The sequence below is a fragment of the Drepanopeziza brunnea genome (genome assembly GCF_022702325.1).
Source record: "Drepanopeziza brunnea f. sp. 'multigermtubi' strain 214-2 chromosome Unknown ctg19, whole genome shotgun sequence".
NCBI lineage: Eukaryota > Fungi > Ascomycota > Leotiomycetes > Helotiales > Drepanopezizaceae > Drepanopeziza > Drepanopeziza brunnea.
In genome coordinates, this window is record NW_027094082.1 from 3,153,756 (window position 1) to 3,177,220 (window position 23,465).

General features: G+C 50.6%; 7 protein-coding genes across 8 annotated transcripts; 3 read left to right on the forward strand and 4 right to left on the reverse strand.

The window, feature by feature from the left end:
• Window positions 1-71: 71 nt before the first annotated feature.
• On the forward strand, window positions 72-2,300 carry L3040_009567 (uncharacterized protein; the record flags this gene model as incomplete). The annotated part of the gene is made up of 1 exon (XM_066156010.1): window positions 72-2,300. The coding sequence occupies one exon, from the start codon at window positions 72-74 to the stop codon at window positions 2,298-2,300; it is 2,229 nt and encodes a 742-aa protein (XP_066010278.1).
• A 1,044-nt stretch (window positions 2,301-3,344) lies between these two features.
• L3040_009568 (uncharacterized protein) lies at window positions 3,345-4,901 on the reverse strand (the record flags this gene model as incomplete). The annotated part of the gene is made up of 3 exons (XM_007293315.1): window positions 3,345-4,262; window positions 4,319-4,747; window positions 4,797-4,901. The coding sequence occupies 3 exons, from the start codon at window positions 4,899-4,901 to the stop codon at window positions 3,345-3,347; spliced, it is 1,452 nt and encodes a 483-aa protein (XP_007293377.1).
• Window positions 4,902-5,275: 374 nt separating this feature from the next.
• L3040_009569 (uncharacterized protein) lies at window positions 5,276-6,701 on the forward strand (the record flags this gene model as incomplete). Its single annotated transcript, XM_066156011.1, has 3 exons — window positions 5,276-5,356; window positions 5,403-6,051; window positions 6,199-6,701. The coding sequence occupies 3 exons, from the start codon at window positions 5,276-5,278 to the stop codon at window positions 6,699-6,701; spliced, it is 1,233 nt and encodes a 410-aa protein (XP_066010279.1).
• A 420-nt stretch (window positions 6,702-7,121) lies between these two features.
• Window positions 7,122-8,767, reverse strand: L3040_009570 (uncharacterized protein; the record flags this gene model as incomplete). The annotated part of the gene is made up of 2 exons (XM_007293313.1): window positions 7,122-7,253; window positions 7,307-8,767. The coding sequence occupies 2 exons, from the start codon at window positions 8,765-8,767 to the stop codon at window positions 7,122-7,124; spliced, it is 1,593 nt and encodes a 530-aa protein (XP_007293375.1).
• Window positions 8,768-11,783: 3,016 nt separating this feature from the next.
• Window positions 11,784-13,812, reverse strand: L3040_009571 (uncharacterized protein; the record flags this gene model as incomplete). 2 transcript variants are annotated; one of them, XM_066156013.1, is made up of 4 exons in its annotated part: window positions 11,784-12,247; window positions 12,329-12,778; window positions 12,836-13,409; window positions 13,462-13,812. In XM_066156013.1, 4 exons carry the CDS (start codon window positions 13,810-13,812, stop codon window positions 11,784-11,786), a joined length of 1,839 nt encoding a protein of 612 aa, XP_066010281.1. The 2 variants fall into 2 exon arrangements, with proteins under 2 accessions (XP_066010281.1, XP_066010280.1); XM_066156012.1 differs by having other exon boundaries at window positions 11,784-12,250.
• Window positions 13,813-17,610: 3,798 nt separating this feature from the next.
• L3040_009572 (uncharacterized protein) lies at window positions 17,611-18,461 on the reverse strand (the record flags this gene model as incomplete). The annotated part of the gene is made up of 5 exons (XM_066156014.1): window positions 17,611-17,736; window positions 17,930-17,950; window positions 18,023-18,074; window positions 18,124-18,179; window positions 18,438-18,461. 5 exons carry the CDS (start codon window positions 18,459-18,461, stop codon window positions 17,611-17,613), a joined length of 279 nt encoding a protein of 92 aa, XP_066010282.1.
• A 1,093-nt stretch (window positions 18,462-19,554) lies between these two features.
• Window positions 19,555-22,527, forward strand: L3040_009573 (uncharacterized protein; the record flags this gene model as incomplete). The annotated part of the gene is made up of 6 exons (XM_066156015.1): window positions 19,555-19,625; window positions 19,676-19,847; window positions 19,959-20,168; window positions 20,264-20,853; window positions 21,220-21,350; window positions 21,473-22,527. 6 exons carry the CDS (start codon window positions 19,555-19,557, stop codon window positions 22,525-22,527), a joined length of 2,229 nt encoding a protein of 742 aa, XP_066010283.1.
• Between the last annotated feature and the right edge of the window lie 938 nt (window positions 22,528-23,465).

The window sequence follows — 23,465 nt, forward strand, 5'->3', positions numbered from 1 at the left end:
TTGGGGAGAAGCCTCAGATCAAATCACCAATTGTTCCACCAAGCTTGGTGGCAAAGCTCAAGACGATTAAGATGGGCGATTGTGGGCGCAAGAAAACAATTGATGGTTTTGGGACCAGATCCAAAGAAGTTGTCTTCGGAACTGAGGATCCCCAATCAATGGTTCTTGACTTCGGTGATATGGGATTACAAGATGACAAATCATGGTTGCGTACCTTCAACTCTACATCAAAAGTGGTTTTTGACCAGCTTTGTATGGTCCCAGATATCAGACTTCGTCAGAGATCGAACCAACAACAAACAATTGGGTATGGAAGTCTGGGAGCAGTCAACGTTGCAGATGCGGAGATGCTCAAGTTCATCGATCATCTTGCAAACGAGCTAGTCATTCGCGCTGCGGGCTTAGCCTCTATAATTGCGGAATTCGCTATACTTGTCTACCCTTCGAAGGATCGACAGTGGAGCTTCCTTGAACAATCTGCCAACTACATCTCGGAATCTCAGTTGCGATATGTAGTTATCAGACACGGCCTCGATTTTGGCATTCCTCAAGACTTGTCAGCCAAGGTCAGCTTTGGCGAACCATTTAGAAAGACTCTCATGGACAAAATCTATGGGCTTCGCTTGAGCAGATTATTGCCGAAATTCGAGAAAGGTCAAAATCCTTTCAAGTTCTTTTTACTCTTCCCGGAGTCTGAACAGCAAACTTCGAACTTCTTTGCTGCTTGGATACTGGCTTCATGTTCCAAATCTCTGATATATGACAGTCGGACGGAGGGCTCATGGGATATCTTCAGCAAGAGGCAGAACCATGAGGGCTTGGCGGTGGTTCTTATTCATGAGAAGCTCGCTGGAAGTATCGATCGATTACCCTCTGTGACTCGTCTCATCCCGTATTCTGGGATTGTCTTTTGGAATGTCTCAGATTCTACCTCGCCGTACCAAATGCTCCCTTCTAATTCATACGAGCCCGAATCCGACTTGGGAAAGATAAAGCTCACACGTCTTTTGCCTCAAGGCTGTGCTTTCCTCGTCACCCCAAGCTTTCTCGTAGCCGAGCCCGAGTTGTCTTATGACTTATTGGAATGGTTCTTGCATAAGAAATTCCCTACTTCGACCCCTGGAACGTGGAAGCTCGTTTGCTGCTACAGCTTCAGCGATTTCATGTTAGACCTCGCAAACACTAAAGTCCTGGAAAAGGAGGCGTTTGAGAGAGAGCACAGAGACAACCCAGCCAAAGACTCAATGTTGAACGAGAAGAAGCTGGGGTTTTTGCATTGCGAAACGCGTTACAAGATTCACGCTTTGCTTATCGAATGGGAAGCAAAACGCCCCTTAGGTGACTACGACTCGGCTTCGGATTTCAATGATAGCCATGAGAGTCCGTTTGTGGAGGCTCCTAAATGGATCGATCCGGATGATGAGGAGAATATGGTGAAGTGGTTTGCCAGCTCTTGGTCGATACAGAAGCTCGACTGCTACAGAAAATTTGGAGTTATTGGGACAAACGCAAAAAGTGCTAAGCGGGCCAGTAGGCTCAAGACAATTGTACAGAGCGAGCCTGCTGCACCTTCGTTCAAGACATTTTCGATGTCTAAGTCCAGCCTTGCTGTACAATCTCCTGCTACGCAACCAACGATATCTGCCGGAAAGCGGAAAGCAATGGAGATTGCAGCTAAATATAGCAAGCCTGATTCGACAGCCTCGTCTGATGTCTCTATGGATATCGATAGCCCCGTTCCCTCAAAGCATGGCATTGATATGAACCAACGAGAAGATGTCTTGACCTTTATCGCAACGACCGGAAGCAATTCAGTCGATGCGAAGAGATATCTTGCAAGAGCCAACAACGATCTCAGAAGTGCAGTCGAGATTTACAACAGAGAAGAAGTTGACAGATCAGCTACCGAATTGATCAACGAAGAGAGCCGTAGGCACCTACCACGCCCCGTTTTCATGGATTCAGATTTACAGCCCAACCGGTCCACCTCAAACCAAGGCTCACTCCAACTCGACTTCCCCCAGAAAACCAGATCCGGGATTGCAACTGAGAGCGAGAGGCCGTCGAAGAAAGGACGTTGGGAAGAACTGACGCCAATGGACGTCGACGTTGAAGATAATGACGACGACGAAGGGCAGCGGGAGAAGCCGGCGTCGATGATGGTGACGAAGGACTTCGAGGCTACGAGCGTGTGGTACGAGAAGTTGCAGGCTGAAGGAAGTGGGTGGGAGCACGTTACTCTATGCACGGAGTGGGCGAAGGCGAAGAGTTATCTTGGGATGGAGAAGACGGGGCGCTGAAGGTATGAGCCGAGTTGCGGAGATGGGAGGGGGGAGGGGGAGAGTATGAGATTTGCGACAAGCATCAACTTTTTTTTTTCTTTCCCTTTCCGAGCGATGATCTCTGGAGGCATTCCTGGTGCAGCATATTCTAGGAGTTCTGCACAGATTTTTGATACCCCAAAGGGTTGAGTTGCCGCGGGCGTTTCTCCGGATATTAGCTATGGCTGAACGGATGGCTAGATGACTTTACCTTAACTTGCCTTGCATAGTACACACGTCTCTCCTCTTTCTTTCTTTCTTTCTCTCTCTCTACCCCGAATCCCAGCTTTTATTGATACCATGAAGCGAGAAGGCGAAAGAAAGTAAGTGAAAAGTAAGAGCGAGGACATTATATATGCATTTGCACGTCAATTCTATCTTCGCAGCCCGGTTTCAGATAACTAGATGCTCGTCTTTTTCCTCCTTGGCTCGTTCAGTCAAAAAGAAAGGCTGCAATTGGTAGGTAGGCAGGTATGACGAGTAAGTAAGTAAGTAGATAGCACAGCACCTCGCTGAGTCTATCTGTCTGTCTGTCTGTCTGTCTGATTCTGCTTCGGAAGGGATATGAGATAAGGGCGGGGCTGGGGTGTTGTATCTTAGGTGCTATGCTTATACATACATATATACATACATACATACATACATACATACATACATACATACATACATAGGAAGTCGGATTAAAGAATGGTGGTAATATATAGATGGCTTTGCTACATGTACTACCAGCTGGAGGTGTGTGTTGACTTGGCGATGGCGATAATGATGAAAGCGGGTTACCTTGTGCTCATTGGATTTGTTTACATTGATTACATGGTGCACGGTTCGGACTTGAGCTCCCGTGGAGATACAAACGCTGTGGACATCTGGTGGAGTGCTGTCATGATGATAGGAAGGATAGATAGGGTCAGTCGATGTGCGGATACAATTTGACAGTGGCAGGAGTCTTGTCTCAGTGGCTCATGGATTCTTTGCAGGAAGGGGATTTTTTTCACTATGTCATGCGCATTGCATTATCCTCGTCTACTCAGCCAGGTAATCCTCCACCTCGACTCCCACACTCCTTCCCACGCCCCTCACGACCTCCCATCCCACTGCAACTCTGTACTTCGTTCCCGCGTCCAACACATCCGCCGTGTTGGCCGGGCCCATCCGCACCAGCAGTCTCAAACTCGCCAGCGTAGCCACAGCCATCAGTATATCCGCACTACCCTCCACCTTCCCTTTCCCCCTCCCAAACGCAATGGAGTCTTCCTTGATAGCGTGGAAGATAGCTAGCATCCGCTCTACAACAAACGCTTGCGGACCTAGCAGATTTCGGGATATCTTTCTATGTTTCGCAGTGCCAGGCTTGCCTTTCGAAAGTGCTGTCCCCCCACCCTTCTTCCGACGCTTGGACGTGGCAGCTTTCATGAAGAGCGTTGCATCCGTCTTGGGAGGGTTGAAGGAGGCCAGGTAGGCTGCTACTAATAACAGGCGGGAGTAGAAGGGCAACTGGGCGCCAATACCTGTGTATTTCGCTGATGTACTCGCAACAATTGGTTTATCGCTCGCGGAGTCCGCTACAATGTTGTGGACTAGCGCGGCATCGTTCTGGAATAATAAGCGGTTTGCGATTAGAAGTTTGGTGAACGGTGTGGGGTTTAAAGAGCCGTCGAGGATTGGCTTTATGAAGCGGGGCCATAGGCGTAAGCAAACGGAGCGGAATGAGAGGATGTCGCGGCCGGAGTGCTTGGATAGAGAGTCCCAGACCGCAGAGCAATATCTTAGCCATGTCTCTCTGGACTCATTTGGGAGGGTGGGAGTAGGTGTTGTGAGGGCGATTATTTGGAGAAGCTCGGGTTTCGTGTAGGCTGGGAAGGAGATATGCGGAACGCCTTGGAATTGGAGAAAGTTGGGACGCGGCGAGGTAGTAATGAAGACGGTGGTCAAGTTAGGGATCTGAGTACTTCTGTCAGATAGGTAGGTGCAAGGCTGTCCTTCTAGTAGGGACTCACAATTTCTCCTAGTCGCGCGAGAGCTGGTAGAAGGGTTGGGGGGGCATCGCGCTGGCGGTCTATACCGTCGAATACTAGCACAAATCTCTTCTTTCCTTCTTCGTCCTCTGCACTTGCTGCCCAGCCACCCAGGAACTTTTGGAGCTCGACTGCTAGCTGAGAAAGACTCTCACAGCGCCCAACGTTCTCTTTCCAGCCCACTGCTTTGGCAACAGCTCCAACTGTCTGCTCGAGTAGATGTCTGCCACCAATACACTCTGCGCTTTTGACAATCGCATGCCGTAGGCTGTCCTTGGGGTGCCCATTGGCATTCGTTCGTTCCTTTATCACAAGATTTGAGAGTTCCTCGAGCAGCGCTTTCGTCACTAAAGTCTTCCCAGTTGCTTCCAGGCCGTGGAGGACTATGTTACGGCTTCCTGCTCCTCGGATCTACCAATACTGTCAGCTGTGGGCACATTCCCGTCGAGGATATACTTACGGACAGGAGAGTGGATAAGGTGCGAATCTGCTGATCGCGACAAGGGAACCGTTCAACTAGAGAGGACAGAACAACTTCGCTCGGGAGTGAGAATATTGAAGCCATTGTGGATACGTGAAACTCGAGTGGGATATCGGAACGCGATGGAGTTCGGGAAGACGCGATTCAATGCCAAGCCAGGGCGGCTAATACCCGCGCGCTTGCTACGCCCCCATCGTACAGAATGCACTAAGGAGACCGGTGCCCACGTACACATCGTCTGTACCACCATGAAAGACCTAGAGTTCTTTGTTATCCCCTCCTTCCTGTACATAACATGCAGCTTCTTTGCTACATGCAAGGCAAAAGGCGACGCTGGAGACTGATATAAGCATTGCGTGTTATTATCATTGCTCCAGGCCTCTCGGCCGATTCCAGCAATATTGAGCCTCTTTTACGAATCACGTTTGTTGGTCAGATATTTGGTGTCTTTTATCGACATGTCATCTGATTTCATCCCAAAACGACCACACAAGAAAAGTCGAGGCGGTTGTGGAACCTGTAAGTTGAGGAAAGTAAAGGTAGATACTCTCTCCAAAGAATGAGGACTAAGGCTTATGTTATCAGTGCGATGAAGCCAAGCCAAAATGCAGTTACTGTGAAAAGAGAAGCCTCATTTGCATATATATTTTCCGCCCGACCAAAGCGCAATTGCCCGCGCCCCCAGATTTGTCTTCCACCTCTCCAGACTCTAACGCGTTACTTAATTCTGAAGACGGAGTCGAGGACATTGAACGATCCTGGGATCTCACCGTTGGACCATCCTTCCCAGCTGTAGACTCGTCTCTAGGCATCCTCTCACCTACTGATCTTCGATATATGCATCATTGGTCGACATCAACCTGGAAGACTCTAGCTGTAGGAAACTGGGCAGATAACGTCCTGAAAACGGAGCTCCCAAGTCTAGCATTCGAGCACAACTTCCTGATGAATACTATGCTAGGGATCGCCTCGCTTCACTCTCAACAGCTGCTCTTAGACCCTCGACAAGCCCAAGTAGAAACCAGCATGTACCGGGCCAAAGCTCTGAGACAGTTCCGAGAAGCTTTGCAGGATATTTCCTTCGGAAGTCGGAAGTATGAAGCCGCTCTGATCTGCTCGCTTATGGTCGTCATCCTCTGCTCTAAGGACTACCCACTGGACGATGGAGAGCTGATCATCGTCAACTGGCTGATCATGTATCGTGGGCTCAGCAGTGTCATATCATTTGGGCCAGGTCAGCGCATCCCTTGCTTATACTTTCGCCCTTGTCAGTTCAGGGTTGCGCCTTGGGATTGAAAAAAAAATCTCAATGATAATTAATCGTTCGCTTCCCGAGACTTTCAAATCATAAACACTGTAATTTTACTAAAACTCTGAATAGGCAGGGACCCGTTCGCTGCGATCCGGAGCTTGAGCGTATTCCCCATCTTCCGTCGAGAGGTCGAGCCTCTCACGATCCCACCCGTCATCCCCAAAATCCTAGTGAACATGCTGCGTAAGATCGGCCCTCGCGATCCCGACTTCGGGATCCTGGAGTCTCTCTGCAAAGCCCTCGATGCGCTGGGCATACTCTTCGGCCAGCTGCAGGAGAGTGGCGTCAGCCCGTCACTCTCCATCAGGGTCATCACGTATCCCTCGTACGTCTCGAACGAGTTTGCTTATGCGGCACAGGCGAAGCGTCCGAGGACGCTGGTTATTCTGGCGCACTACATGGTGTTCATCAAGCTGGTGAGGGATCTCTGGTGGGTAGATGGGATCGCGGAGCGCGAATTCAGGACATTGTTGGGGTCCTTGGGTCCAGAGTGGTACCCTTATGTGGAAGTGCCGATGATGGCGATGATGAGCAACAGTGACGAAGAGATCATGGCGTTGATGCTGCAGTGATACCGGTGATCATCAATCGATAGTCGCAGCTCGTGGTGACAGTGTGTGGCTTCTGCCCTGCAAATAGTCTGTCGAGGAACATTGAGGGGAACAACATACTCGAAAGAAACAAAGGGCATTCAATAACATTTCAGGCTACTTCTTGTCAAGAGGTATGCCACAATGAAAAATGGCTGGAAATGGAGCACTTCACACGTCGCTACGATCGCAGATGGTGTTTTTACATTACGGAGTTTAATGTCTCGTGCAGCTGATTTGAGAGCTTCGAGGCTCGGATATACAACCACCATAGCCACATCCAGCGCCTCTCTCTTTTCGACTCCCAGCAGGGACCGACTGTACGATCAAATCAGCAGCAAAAAGAGAAAAACACATACGAGTACCCCACACCCTCTCGTGAACGAGAATACAATCTAAACCTCATGTTGAACGCCGAGTTTCTGTCTGGCCCTCGTTGAGCCTCAAATTTCCCAGCATTCCGCTCAGCTGCTGATCGAAAACACTCTTCAGCGCATTCTTAGCACTCTTCATTTTCTGGTATTGCGTCGTGACCTGTACAGTATCAGCATGTACAGCTTTGGGTTTCCCAGAGGACTCCTACATACCGACCATTGAATGCTGTCAACGAAAGGTAATTCCGTTACGAACACCATTTTCTCCATGACCAAGAACCGAACACCAGTCTCCAGCTTCAAAATCCCGTCCAAGCGATCGGCGTGCATCAAATTCCGGAAGAGAAACTTGATCCACCGATCCACGCTCGCGTAGTGGGACACGTCGTCCAGAAAGTGCATCTTCATCTGGAGTCTCTCGGCGCGCGCCTCCTCGGTCAGAGCCTCCTCAACCTCCTTCGCCGTCTCGGGGATCTTGGGAAAGCCGAATCGCAGGCGCCACTCCTCCGCAACGGCAATCGCTCGAGTCTTCAAGTCGTAGAGAATTTTCTTGCGGGTAGCTCTCTGCAGCTGCTTGCTCTCGCCAGTAGTGAAGACTTGGCGCCAGAGCTCGATGGGGATAGTGCGGAAAACCCAACTGCCGTCGTTGTCGCCTAGGTGAACGAACCAGATCTGCTTAATGAGGTAAAGGTAGAGATTGATGACGAGCCTCTTTCTCTCAATACGATCGACAGGCATTGAGACCATCAATCCCTCTCTCGGGCTCCAGATGAGGCCGTCTTTCATAGAGATCCAATTGCGCTGCAACATGCTGTTAGACCAAATACTGTCTGCATTTTTGTAGTCGAGATTCAGCACATGAGTTTCGATCTTGCTTTCGGGAAAGCTTTCTTCGCAATCGAAAAAGCCTTGTTCGCTCATTGCGGGCGTATATTCGTCGAATTCTCTCGAGGCCCGGATGCTTCCTGGCAAGTCCTCGAACCCGCTGGCGCCGTCGGAACCGTCCGATGCGTCATCTGATCCTTCACGGTAGTCATCCTCGTTCTCATCTGTAGATTCATCGTTTTGCTCATCCGTGCATTCTCCATTTGACTCAGCTGCGTCTTCCTCGCCCCTTTCTCTACTTCTGCTGCGACCGTCAGAAGGACCCATATCCGTATCGGAGTTATCGGAGAGCGAGTGATCATTGATCTCTTCTTCGGTGTCACAAGCTCCTTCGTCAATGACCTCTTCATAGACTGATACCTCCCTCGGCAGCCCTCCATGAACCACAGTGCTCGGATCCTCATACTCCTCTCTCTCCAAGTTCCCCCCGTCGGCTTCCACGCACCCCGAATCATCCATAATCGTATAAGAATCCTCCTCGACGATCGAACTGCCCATCTCACGGGGCTCCTCGTCGGCCTCGCCACTACCCATCTCCTCCCCGATATCCATGCCGACAAGATCCTCTCCTGGCATCGCGCTCCAGGCCTCACCTCCATCGCTATCCGTCTGGTCCCCCGGAATGAAAATCGGAACGGACGAGACGTCGAGATACTCAGTGGTGGCGGTAGAGATCTCCACGGAGACTTCCATATCGACCTCGACGCTGATCTCCGTGATCGTGGTGTCGCCGTTGTCCGAGTCCTCCGCCGCCAGAGGAGCGACGTGGTATTCTCTCATCTCCGGCATATTGGCCGTCGTTTTTTTCCTTGTCGCGGGGTGGGGAGAGGGGAAAGGCGAATTCAGCGCGTTGTATCTGTTCTGTGTTCTCGCTATGGGGAGTTTTTTGGGGGGGGGGGCTGAAGTTCTAATTTGCGCGTATTGTTGTCGCGTTGGTTTTGGTTGCTGGGAAGCGGAAGGGGAAGGAAAAGGTGAAGGGGAAGCGGAGGACGAGGTTTACAAGGTCCGACGAGATCAGGCGAGCGAGCGCATCTTCACACTTTCAAACTTATTGCGGAGAGCGAGCGAAGTCGGGTGCAGTCATCGCTTGCTGCCTGCAGAGGTGAGGTGAATGCTAGAATAGAAGTGAGGCTACGAATATATTTCACACTCGAGTCTCGTGACTTTTCTTTGATCTCGGTATACAAAATGAATAAAGTAAGATAAAATAGAATAAAATAAATCCCTTTCCCAACCAACCAACCACGTCACGTCACGTCACGTCAGGTCACGTCCTAGGTAACTCGCGTCCCAATTCGGCAGGCGCACAGACTTAGTTTGCCTTGGAGTTAAGCTGTCCATCTCCCATCTCCCATTCCTGATCCTGATCCCTTTATTCTTTTCTCCGTTTCCATCTTTCTACCTGCCCATTCACTCAGCAAGCAAGCAAGCAAGCACACCAGCAAGCAGCAATGCCATACCACCCTCCTTCCCTCCTTCCCTCCCCCCCCCCTCTCTCATCGTCCCAAAATCCCATCATTTTTAATCCTGCACTCACTCACTCAATCAATCAATCAATCAATCAACTCAAATCAAACCACTTGCTTCCTTTCCTTTCCTTTCCTTTCGATCTACCTATCTACCTACCTACCTACCTACCACCCACCCAAAGACACTCCCCCCAAAAATCCCCTAAAATCCCAGTCCCAACCCCAACCCCAATCCCAATCCCAATCCAAGAAATCTTTCCCAAATCCCAAGGATCAAGACCAAACATGCATGCATCCTAGAAGATTCTTCTCATCGACAATTTGCGATTTGGAGTCATGGTTCGGTTTTTGGAGACGCCCCGCCTCCCCCATCCTTCTTTTTTTCTTCCTTTTCTTCCTTTTCTTCCTTTTCTTCCTTTTCTTCCTTTTCTTCCTTTTCTTCCTTTTTTTTTCTTCCTTTTTCTTCCTCTTCTTCCTTTTCTTCTCTCTTTTTTTATTGGTACTAGATTTATTTATATATATATATATATATATATATATATACCATAAACACATCACAGAAACACAGACACACATGTACGCATTCACCTCCCTCTACTCTCCCTCTACTCTCCCTCTACTCTCCCTAAAACCCTCGCCTGCAGAGAGAGAGAGAGAGAGAGAGAGTCAACTTATAATCATATCCACTTAACACTTGCCTCCCGTCAGGTTAGGCGGAGGAGAAAGGAGGAGGAAGGAGGAGGTGGAGGATGAAGATGATGAGATAAAAAAAAAATTCATATCCATCCCAGAGAAAATATCAAGTAGCATTGCTGGACAGTAGATTACGAAATGGGGAGATCTAGATTGTGTATAGACTCTTGGAGAGAAGGTAGACGGTCCATGCATTGCAAGAGTAATTGAGATTTGGAAAGCATGGAAGGTACTGTGGCTGCATCCCTGAAGCCGAGAGTAATGCACCTCTACAAATCCCTATCCAGATCCACGTAGATGCCCAATAAAGCCGAAACGCGGTGTGTAAAATGCGAAAAGACCAAGATATGCTGATAGGGGATGCAAACAGATGTTAATTTTAGGTTAAGCGACGTTCCGTTCAATACTCCCTTCCCCCCTCCCCTCCCCTCCCCTCCATAGTCAATAACCATCCATATCCAGAAGACGGAGAAAGTCAAATGACCGCCAAAACGCCGCAAACTTTCTCTTTTCCCCCGTTCAAATTATGAAGTTGCCCAATAGTGATGGATTAAAAGCACAATAAGACCACTGCAGCATATTTATAGCCCCCAACCATTCATTCCTTCATGTCCACACTTCCAGCACACCAAAAGCGTCCTAGAGGTGGATGACGTCCGCGCAAGGTACGCAGAGAGAATCGAAGACAAAAAGGCATACGCAGCAGAAAAGCACGCAGGAGTAACAGTCGCATTCGCATAAACAAACATGACGTAAGTATGTTTGGTAGAGTACAGGAAAGCGCATCGAATCTCGCGCATCGAATCTCGTCGAGGCCCATCTTATCACAACCCAAGACGCTCACAACAGGGTCTGCGAAAGCCCAGCATTGAAGCAAATGGCGATCGCAGGTAGTGGGCAGGAGGGTTGGCTGGGATCGAATCCATGTCGAGAAAGAAGATGAGTCGAAGATAAGAGGCGCATTTCGTTTTTTTTTTCTTTTTCCGTCCAGATAGGGAAGGCTCGATATTATATGTGAAGGCGTCAGGGCATTAACAATGGCAGCCCCTTAAGTTATTAGTCGGGTCGAGTCCCATTCCGTTGTAAAGGATAAAGGTCATACGGCGTAATTCGTGATTGGTTGCCCAGGCGCTGTATTGGATATCCTATTGTGGGCTTTTTTGATCGCGTGAAAGCTAGGCTTTGATTTCCGGGAAATCGGATATCGAAAACCGAGTCGAGAGTCATCTTATCGTCCGTTCCGTCGTTTTTAGGTTCGAGAAAAGATCACACCGCGTAGATATGTACTGTAGCAGCAGAAGACAATGCAAAAAGCGAGAGGATAGTCCAACGATGCGAGCCTGCACAGAGTGTCCTGGTGACCCGACGGAGGATGTGATGATTACAATAGGTGAACAGAGGAGCGCAAAACGCCAAGCAGACAAAAGGGCCCGAGTGCAAAAAGCAAGACACAGTCAAACTCCATCCGAGCTGATGTATCCGACAGGTTCGTAAGTCGTCGGCATGCATCTATACACTGAAGAGGACCCAGCTTTTTATGTTACTGGCAACATTCGCCGAGAATATAAGGTTAGCACAGCAGATCTAAAGTGTATCGTCGTAACGTCGTCAAAAAGTCCCTCGCAGATTCCGCGGAGAAAATTCTACAAGTATCGCAAGGTGGATTGCGGAACGCCGGTCCGATCAGACGAATCTTGCGCTCTGGTATCGTCCCAGCCGTTGTCGAGGCTACTCAAGTCATGCTCACCACTACCCCGAGTGATATGGCCATTTGTTCTTGTTCTTGAGAATCCACTGCCAGCTCCCCAGTCAGCACCGGGACCTCGGGGCTGCCTCTCTACAGCGGCACCGTTTCTGGGAACATCCTCCCAGCCATTATTGGCAGGTCTCTGGCTTCCGATGGCACCAGTGGCTGGAACATGGGCGTCTCGTTCTTGGCCGATACGGCCGGTGGCACTCGGTCGGCTTGAGCTCGGACGATCGTATCCAATGGTCATGTTGCTGATCCCATTCGACAGGAAAGTATCGTCGCGTCCGTTCATACCGCCTCCCGCAGACGTTGGGGTGAGGTTGGGGGTTCCGGACGCGGCCGAACCTTGGCTGTACTCTGCTGCATACCGTGAGATATTTTGGGTCAACCCAGCAGGGAAACTAGCAGTCGAGGTCACAGGTGATGGGGTGTACGAACGAAGGTCAGCGAATGACTTGGCCGCTCTCAGGTTGTTATGCGCAGAGAGTCCCCCAAGGCCCGGGGATGCTGGGATGTCCAATAGGTTGGAGCCTTGACGATTGAGGGCATGGTAGTGGCTGGAACTCTCACGGTCCCGGGTTTCGCTGAAGTCGATCGTCGCGGCACGGTTCAGACCTCTACGGGAGGACTCGGTGTAGTAGTTGGATGGCTGGGGGATAGGAGGACTGATCTGAGCGGTACCTCTCTTGAGGATTTGAACACATCTAGACTCTCCTTGTCCCTCGGATCTATGCTCGAGACCCATGTGATGTGCAAGTGTATGGATGGTTCGTCTGTCCGCAGGGATGATTGTAGGGGGAAATATTAACGTCTCGCGTTTAGGGTCATTCTTGAACAGCATCAATTCGCTGTAGTAACCGAGGGTTACCGGCTCGTTCAGATCGAGGTCTGGCCATGTTAGCTTGGATGGTAACGCGTCCAAATATTGGGTAGGGATGAGATTACCGAGCTTGCCCCGGAAGGAAACCGGAGAAGGTGATGCTGGAGGGGGATGGTTGGCCGAACTCAAGGAAGTCAAAGATGCCATGGATGACTGCGCATGCAGAGGGTTCTGCACCTGGTTCGGTGCCAGAGGCTGATGCTGCTCCTGCAATTGTCCTCGCTTTTCTCTCTTGTCTCTCTCGATTCGCTCACGCTCCTGAACCGGCAACATCTTCTTGTATTCGACCCTGAGCTTTCTCCCCTGCAGCTCCATGTGATTCATGGCCTGAATGACCGTTTGGGTCTCCTCGGCATTGGTGAAGTTGGCGAATGCTAAGCCTCTGAATACACCCGAATCGAAGTGGTAGTTGAAAGCATAAGGAAGCGGCAGACGCATATCAGTCATACACGCGATGAGTTGCTCTTTCTTCACAGCAAAAGGAATGTTCTTGATGACAATTGCAGTAGGAATCAACTCGTCGTTGTCGCCCTGGGGAGGCGAGGCGCGTTGCTGGGCGAGCTGGTGCATATTGAACTGGTTGTTCATTTGGTAGTTGTTCATGTTGTCGGCTTGGTGCATCTGAGGTTCGAGCCATCCCTGGATAAGATTAGCAGCGCAACCTGCAAAGCACATGTTGCAGGCCACTCACAGATGGAAGACCGGCTCTTCGAGGTGGTTGTGCCTTGATCCGACCCGTACCACCCAGAGGGTTCGCAACGGCATTTGCCCCCCCATAGTTCCAGGTCTGATTCTCGTATGGATAATTAGATGAGTGTAAAGTGTTGGATGGCATCCTGTCGAATCGGGGAGATGGGTCGTATTGCGCGGAGTGGTCGTCCTGGTAGAGCAGGCCGCCTTGCAGGTGATGAGTGTTGTATTGTTCGAACTGTCGCGAAGGTTGGCGGTTCAGGGAGAGGTTGCCGCCATAACGATTGGAGACGGGTGACCGGTTATGGCTCTGCGTGTAGTCGGCATACATGTCGTATTGTTGTCCAGCCATCTTGAGAGTTCCGTGCAGGGAACCAGGAGGAGGGAGAGAGAAAGACGACGGGTGCTGGTGCTGGTGCTGGTCCTGCGAGGTATGCAAGGAGCCGGCAGTGGCACGCTGTACAAGACTCAAATGCCTGCCCCGAACTTCACGAAGCTTCGTGCAGCTGGAGCACCTGCAACGCCTACTTCTGATCCTGCGGCGAGGATATTCCACGGGGGGGGGGGGGGGGGAGAGGGGAGAAAGGGGCAGCAACTGGAGACAGAAGTACGGGATAATTGAAAGGGGGAGAGGGATGCTGTATGTGGGCGAGGAGGGCAGCGAGGGGAGGAGAAGTGGTACTTGAGATCAGCGTTCCCCCTTGGGCCAGACGTGGATTCGTGGGGTCGTCAGTGATACTATATTGTCCTCGTTATCGTTGTTGTGGTTTGTCGTGGTCGTGGTCGTCGTTGAAAAGATTTGTGCGAGTCTCAAATAATATGGCGCCGTTACCCGGATATCGAGGTCAGGGTCGGGGTCGAAGTCGGGGTCGAGGTCGCGGTCGAGGTCGAGGTCGCGGTCGAGGACGAGCTCGGGGGTGGTTGTGGGCAAAGCAAGGTTGATCAGAAGAATTCGGTGATGAAGGCCAAAATGCCAATCGATATGACGCTAAATCCTTTTGGGGACTCGCTTGAGAAGTGGGTCGCGACGATACTGCTGAGAGCCTGAAAGCCTATCCTGTCCTATCCTATCCGTACCGATAGAGGTGGAATACCTTGCCTCTCTCTCTACCTTGGTATGAATATCATATGGACATATGGATATCATATGGCTTTGACATCAAAAGTCCGCTGGTCGGATCGTGGAAGTTGTAGGTACGGTACGCGCACACAATATCTGTGGTAGAATCCTTTGGAAAGACTGTGCTAGTCGGATCTCGCTATGGGGCAAAGGCAGAGAAAGAGAGGCAGAGTGGTAGGTAGCTAGTAGTAGCAAGCAGTCCGGACCCAAAGCTTAGGGGACACGTTTAGTGCACCTCCTTTTTCTTCCAGGGCTTACTATTGGTAATTCGAAGAAAGCCTCTTCTATCCGACTAGGGACTTACTTCCCTTCTGTATATTACAACCTATCAAATTATTTTGCGCAAAAGTTCTGTGCGGAACGGTGGATCTAGCGTGGAGACGGAGGAAGGCCTAGACCTAAAAAAACAAAAAAAAAAAGCCATATAAGGCGCGGTAGTCGCACCGGCTCGTACAGTCAGTAGCATCGTACTAGTACACCTAAAACCAAGCACGCATAAATGTTAGGTGTTTTGGGCTTGCAGCTCTTTTTAAGGCTTCGACAGCGATTACGTACAGAGTACATACGTAGTACTACCTACCTAGTAGTGGCTTCAAGGAGAATGAAAGTCAAATGACGATTAATAGCGGGGACGTCATAAGGGATAAAGGGATATACGGGTAATAAGTGCGAGTAGATAATACAAATAGAGAAGGGTGATGATCATGTTAGTGCCGTTGTCGCTCTAGCAAAAGTTGATGTATGCATTGGTTTCACTATTGGTGAAGAGCTACCCGTGAAGTTCAAAGGCGTCGGCGAGCTCTCTAAGTGCATACCGTACATCACCTCGTACTCCCCGCCACGTGGGTATCGAAAAAGCTCTAGCTGTTCCAGTTTCAAGGGTCATAGGAGTCAAACGAAAGTCGCATCCCAATTTGATGTGCGATGCAGCCACATCTACAAACAATCGCACTTGCGAAGCTGTGGGCCGTCCGTCGTGGGTGTGTGAGACGTGAGCGGTGCGTGACCGCCGGACCTGTCGTTCCATGCTCTCTAGCTATAGCTACCGGTATACTTGATTCCCGGGAATCTTCTTCTGCACCGGCGAGGATGGGGACGGCGAACCACAGGCTGTGCGGCACGGCGCCTGCTATCTAGAGAAAGGAGAGATATGCTGCTGTACGGAGGAGAAAAGGGGTTCGGACTCGCCTTGTAGGTTGACGGAAGTCGGAATGGGTTTTTTTCTGTTTACATTTTTGAACTTTCTGAAACAGCAATTTCAATTCATCTGGATACCCAGAGAGGGGGTATCCGCACCCGCGGGATGTACCCTGAACTCAAAATGTGTCTGATGGCACGTCAGCTAAGGCGCCCGTTTTGGATGCCTTGCACACTTCCCGTTGCTTTAGCGTTGGTTACAGTTCAATAGATGTTCGATTCAGTTGATCTTTGGTTCAACAGATACTACTACTACTATTTGGCTCGATAGATCTTGCGCTCCCTGGGTTTCCGGTTCCATGGATCTTCAGTCCAGTTTAGATAGTGTATCTACGGTACCGGTACCGTATTGCAGGCCCTTGATTCATTACTCTGCCGAAGTCATAGACAGAAAAATAAATAAAAATACCCACCCACCCCCCACACTCACGCATTCCCGTCCTCGCTTAAGCCCCTTCCCCCCCCCCCTATTCCTGTTTGTTTCATGCCTCCGATCGACGATCAACCTCGGCGAGATCCCCAATGATCCGAGAACTCTTAGCATTCTATTACTGCGATGAATTACACATTTAGAACATACTTTCACGGCCTCTTTACCCGGAAGATCCGACGCGGCTCGTTAGAGTTTCGCCGCATTCCCGCGATCTCCTACCAGTTTCTGTTCGTCGGCCCGACAAATCTTCGCAAACCAATGCAGATTGCACCCCGAAACTCAAAGATGAATCCGGCCCGGGCAGCTGAAAAAAGGGGCAGCCTACGATCTTCCAGTTCCTCGGGCATTTCAATTTACGTAGTACTTCTACAAACCTATTTCTCTGAGTAATAAGAATTTGACATCGGTCCGCCCGGGCCTCGCCAGTGTCGATCAAAGGTCCGTTGCCCGGGACGGGGGAAAGCTCCTGCTCTAGCCCGCCATCTGGATATCGGTATATGGTTATCAAGATTCCCTCCCCGGTGCGCTCAAGCCGTTTCATGAGGCTTTGGTGGCCATAATTGGCGAAACTCCCGTGATCTGATTCGAGGATTACGATATGGTGCGGACGGAAGACCTTGGGAAATGCGGACCGGACCGACGACGATGAGGATTCTCAGGCCACGGACTTCCTTCCATCCAACAAGCCACCAACGGCTCCGTCCACCAGACTTGAAACGAAACGGAGGTTCCGCGAAGGGAACCTGCAACGGCGATGCCGTCAAGATGGCGATTTCTTTCTTGATTGGAATAGGTAAGTCGGAAGATAGTGGTACTCTGCCTGCCTGCCAATCTGTGTCAAGCTTCAGTTTCCTAGCAATCCAGATAGGCAACGTCGGCTTCCAATGTAACCAATCTTTCGATGGCCACTAAATATATATATGTATATATATATGTATATATATATATGTATACATATACATATACACATACATAGCCCGGGTATCCACTGCACAGCCGTCTTTGCGACCAAAATGTCCAACGGCAGCAAGCCACGATATAATAAGCTAGAGATCAAGCCTTGATATCTAGTGCAGATGATGCACCGGAAATACCCCATAGATGGGAGGCAAGTAGCACCAACCAATAATACTCTGTATGATACAGAATAGTCTGCGACCGTTGACGCGACCAAGCTGATTCGATACCATCCATCCCCCTCCCCCAAGATTCAATGCACGATTGACTTCGTTCGTTCCGACCCCCAGGTTCCACTATCTCGAATGATTCGACTGCTCATACCGGTACTGTACGTTGAAGTTGTACTTCTGTATCGAGATCTGCAGCTACAGCCGAGCGAGATCCGGGTTCGGGGTTGCTTATCAGTTTCCACCACTTCCACTGACTCTACTCTCAGACAACTAAGAGCCAGTTGAGCGGATCTCATCGCCAACGCTAACATCCCATCGCCATGAATCTCGCTTCCTGGCCTCCAGAATGCCCTCATCGCACCAGATCTCCGGCCTCAACAGCTGCACGATAACAGCCTTTTAACGCAGTCGACCCCTCGGGTATGTCTCGAGATGCCATTCATTGTATCTCGACATGATGGTTCTTCTTCACCGCTCACAATATCATAAAATACTTTCGATAGACGATTGATTGATTATCGTGATTCATCTCGGCGTTCGACATCTTTTCGCCTGAGAGTAATATCGGACCCCCTGCTGCAGGGCCTACTCCGTATAGCTGGCCGTTGTTCTGGTAGCATATCAGTCATGTGATCTCGTAGGCGACCTCGAGGTCGGGAGGGAGCTAGGGTCATATGCAAACCTCGAATGCTGATTGCAAGACCTGTGGCGGTCGAAGAAGGGTGGCCACTCTCCTGAAACTCTTTTAACCTCGATGTCGATGCGCGTCACGTTGACACTCACGTGGTCAGATGTTGAAATATGGAGTAAAGAAGCCAACAGGGCTTTCCAACTTCGAGCTGGCCCGTTCGCTTCCTCGTTCCATATACTCTTTCTCGATAGTGATTTCCGACATGATCTCCAATATGATCTCCGATATGATCTCCGATATGATCTCCGATATCTCCTCAACTCAATACGACATTATACGGAAAGACTTTATCCCGCCTCGATTGCCCTCATCCGCCACGTCTGCTTGCGTACGCCACCCCCATCTCCGCAAAACACGTAGAGTTTCAATAAGCATCCGGAAGAGTGCAAATCATGCCCCTCTCTACCCCAGAAAACAAGGAAAAGTACATCTCGAAAATCTCCTTGGTGCCTCCCCCAAATCGGATACACAGATCGCGCCAGAGTCTCGCTTAAGCCCCTTTGGTCGGGCCAAACATCTCGGCTCGATATATATGCGCGACGGCAACTGATTAGATCAACAACCTCTTCCTTGGTTTTGGCTCTCCACTTAAGTTCCTCTCATCTTCGATATTGTTTCTGTCACGCGTCATTTGAAAGAGCCAGGCGTAACCGTCTGGGCTCAAAGATACGATTTGTCGCCCAGACTCTACATGAGTTCGGACGAATATTTCAATCTAGATCTGCTCTTGATAAGTTTCAACATGGGTCGAGCAATCGGTTCAGGTCTCCCAGGTTACAAGTAGAGCAATGAAGATGAGGTTGAAAGTGGCGAGAGCTGGTGGTTCTGGAGGTTTTCCAACTATTCAACTCGAACTCAGCCTCGACGGTACAGCCTCAAGATAGTCCCGTCCGTACCAGGAATTCCCTCTGATATCTGCAGCTGAGTCAGATCCATCGTCCAAACATTCTCCAAACTTCAGCCTCAATTCTCCTTCTTAGGTCTCCCCATGTCTACTTGCAAGTCCTCCGTGCTTCTTACGCATGACGTACCCAAGCTTTTCTTCCCCTGAGCTTTCCACTTGAGATCTGCAGATCATCTATTATGGACGTACAGATCTTCGCCCCGTCTTGTCATCCCATTTTTCTTGCGCCGTTCATCTCAAAATTTTGTTTCACACACTCTGGAGGGAGCTTACAGAGGTGTATGGGGTAAGTTATGTCACCGCCTCCGCAGACTCTGCTAGTCTTGGTACCGGTGCTAGTCTGGTAGCGGGCCACTTTCAAGCTTCCCCCCAGCAAGGAATCCTGATCAGATGGAAAAAAACTGCTATCATTCCAAGCCGCTGGTGGGCCAGATCCCTTCTCTCTAATATATTCAAAGGGATAGATGACTTTACATATAAGAAGACGTTCCGGTCCTTCGTTTTTTGTATCCTCACCGCTGTCCATTCCTTACAGTTCTCGCCTTGCTTTCTTCCTTCCCTTTGTTGATTTGATATCAGCCTTCTTTTCTTCCACTCCTTTTCAAAAACTGATTTCAGCATGCGGTCTGACCTCACTTCCGTAGCGCTAGCCGCTCTTTTCGCTTCTGTTATTGCCGGTCCAATTCATGAGTAAGTGGTCTCTAATGCAAGCATTGGCTACAGGATTAACATGTTTCCAGAGCCAAAGACAGCGCCCAGAAACGAGACACCAGCTACAGAGACTTCTTGGGCTTCAGGAGACAGCTTATGTCCACCGTGACAGTACCAGCTGCGGAGGCCACATGCACGCCTTGCGTATCCGGATCAGTTGAGACAGTGACAGTCACTGAAACCGCCATAGAAACCCTCACAGTATGTCGAGTCCATCTCCTCCTTCTATGTTTCTGGAAGCCAGGATCTGATACCCCTTCCTGGCTCAATTCCGGAAGTATGAGTGGTACAACTTACTAAGTACTTGAATAGGTCGCTGGATGTGGCTCCGGCTATGGTGGTCTAATGACTACGGTCACTCAAGCAAATCCCCAAACCGTCACCGTTGTCCAATCTGGAACTGTCATCCAACCTCCTCTGATTCAAACGGTCTATGTCACCGCGCCAGCTGCACCCCCTCCCGGGCCACCTGCATCTGCCGAAGGACTCCTCACATACTCTGCTGCCGGTCCGAGTGTAGTGGTAAGTTTACTGTGCCTCTGGCCCTCCTCCTTGTCAAAGATGTCCCAGATAGAAGTAATATATGTTCGACGAGTTCGTGCTAACTTGCACAACAGACTCTCACCGGTCCAGGCGGTATTCAAAGCGTCATGTCACTCACCCGAGGCCGGAATGTAGTCACTGTCGACAACGTGGCAAGCATTCCGACATCGATTTACGAGCGCCCCCTAAAGCCTAGCGTTGTGACTGTCACCGCCGGCTCGCAAACCGCTGTTGCCACTCTAAGCGAAGGGCCCAACGTGGTAGCCGTTGGCTCAGGCGATCGGGTCATCTACGTTACAGTCACCCGGACTGAAGCCGCCGTCCCTGAAGCCTCCGCTCCTCGGAACATCGCCACCGCTGGAGACGTCATCGACATCGGGTCTGGCTCTGGTGAAGCCGTCAAGACTCTGAGCCAAGGCAAGAACATGATCCCAGTCACTCGCGGAGGTGTCGTCTCCACGATCTACATCACGGCTAGCGCTCCCCAGGCGTCCGCTCCGGCTGGTGGTGTGGTTACACTGACCCAGAATGGCGGATCAAAGGTCGTCCAGACTCTTACTGAAGGACCCAATGTTGTCACTTATGCTGAAGGTGGGCGCCAGCCCAGTGTTGTCACGATCACGGTGCCTGCGGGTCCTACACCAGGATATGGAAATGGTGGCTCGTCTGGCTCCTCTGGCTCGTCTGGCTCTTCGGGCTCCTCTGGCTCTTCGGGCTCTTCGGGCTCCTCTGGCTCTTCGGGCTCGTCTGGCTCCTCTGGCTCGTCTGGCTCGTCTGGCTCCTCTGGCTCCTCTGGCTCCTCTGGCTCCTCTGGCTCGTCTGGCTCGTCTGGCTCTTCGGGCTCCTCTGGCTCTTCGGGCTCGTCTGGCTCGTCTGGCTCGTCTGGCTCTTCTGGCTCTTCTGGCTCCTCTGGCTCCTCTGGCTCGTCTGGCTCCTCTGGCTCGTCTGGCTCGTCTGGCTCGTCTGGCTCGTCTGGCTCATCTGGTGGCTACTCGGGCTTGCCTGTCCCATATGGTAGCTGCAGAGGCAGATGCGAACACGTTTCGGTCACGGTCAACATCGTTATCTACCAGTTCATCCACCCAGGCTACATTCAGACCATCACTCAGTCTGCCATTGGACATAACGTCACTTCTATTGCCTCCTCTCCTCCAGTAACAGGTCAGTCAGCTCTCTTCCCCTACTTTCTTGCTGTCTTGGCAACAGCGTTACCAGATCGGATAACCCAAATGATCCCTCCATTCTTGAGGTTGTCAATAGATTACATGCTAACATGCCTATAGTCACTACCACAATCACTTTGGTTGAAGGCGCTTCAGCCACCGCTCTTCCAGGTATCAACAATGGCACCATCATCTCAAACAACACCATGGTCCTTGACGACGCCACTGTCCTCAATAACGGCACGGTTCTCAGCGGCTCGAACCCGTCCTACAATGAAACAGCCCTCTACCCAAACACCACCCACCCAGCTGTCAAACCGATGCTCCCAGGATCGAACCCATCTGCCCCGGCATACGAAATGAAGCCCCTACCCCTACACAACGAGACCGTATCCGGAACAAACGGCACGAACACCGGGTCGAACGGTACTGATGTCGCTATAAACGGTCCTGTACCCCTTGACGAGACCACGAGCTCCACGACTTTGACGACTACCTCTCCTGCTTATCATCCATCTGCCACCGTGACTTCATCACTATCCCCGTCCCTTGCGACACTTTCCGCCGCCTCCGCCTCTGTTTCATCGTCCGCCTCCATCTCCTCGACAAGAACAGCCGATAGAAACGCCGGGAGGGCCTCCTCCTCCGCTGCTTCCAGCTCAGTCTCTCTACCCGCCGAGATCTATTCAATGAAATCAGCCGATCTAAAGGCCGAGACGGCCTTCCCCTCCGCTACCTCCAGACCAGTCTCTCCATCGGCCTCCATCTCCTCGACAAGAACAGCCGATAGAAACGCCGGGAGGGCCTCCTCCTCCGCTGCTTCCAGCTCAGTCTCTCTACCCGCCAAGATCTATCCAATGAAATCAGCCGATCTAAAGGCCGAGACGGCCTTCCCCTCCGCTACCTCCAGATCAGTCTCTCCACCCGCCTCCACCTCCTCCCCAAAAACATCCGCTAGAAGAAACGCCTCGACCCCCTCTTCCTACCCTGCCCCCGCCGCCGCCGGCATCTCCTCCACAAAGAAAGACAACAGCAGCAAGCTCCGAACCCTCTCCCCTCCCTCTCCCAGATCCTCCTCCTCCGCCACCAAGGCCGCACCTGAATCCCCAGAACAGTACGCTGCCGTCCCCTTCCCCGCCATCACCGGCTCCAGCGCGCAGCTCGAAAAGATTTAAGAGCGCGACCATGTCTTCGTCGCCGCCGGCGGTCAACACACCATCGGTCGCTTGGGCTTGAGCCGCTGCTGTGTTTGAGCGACATGAGATGAGATGAGTGGATCGCATTTTGCCATTCTGATTTTTTTTTTTTTTTTTTTTTTTTGGGAGGGGTTCTGTTTTTGTTTTTGGTTGTTTCTGGGGAAGGGGTTTTTTTTTTCTTCCTTTTCTTTTTGTCTCTTTGTCTTTTTTCCTCACTCTTTTTTTTTCCTCACTCTTTCTTTTCCCTCACTCTTTCTTTCCTCACTCTTTTTCTTTTTTCTTTTTTTCTTTTGTCTGGTTGAATGAGCGAATGAATGAATGACTGAACGAACGAACGAACGAACGAACGAATGACAAACTGGGAACACGGGTTATGCAAAAGGAAAGGGAGAAGGAAAAAAGAAAAAGAAAGAAACAAACTTGAAAAAAAAAAAAAATTCCTTTTCGGCTGGCTGGTTGGGAATCTGGGATTGCGCGCTTTTTTTTGGGGCGGGGGGGCAGGCAAAGGGACAAGGGATATCATATCACGGCCGCGCGCGATGGAAGGAAGAAAGGAAGAAAGAGGGAGCAAGAGAGAAAGAAAGAAAGAAAGAAGGATGACGACTGTGCACCTACCCATGTAGCTAGCTAGATGACGAGCCATAGAGCACGCATCAAAATCAAAGCTCCAGTCTCGCTATTCTTGATCGTACATACATGTGATGTGCTCTTGTTACCTCCGTGACACTTTGCCAGCCGGTTTGCGGACTTGTAGTCTTGATGGGCGAATTCAAGTAAGTCAGTCAGTGAGTAAGTGAGTAAGTAAGTAGATCAGTCAGTAAATAAGGTAGGCAAGAAAGAGCGCGGGGGTTTGGTTTGGTCTGGTTTGGTTGGGTTTGGTTTAAGCGAGTCGCTGGTTCAGGCAGACTGCGCGCGCA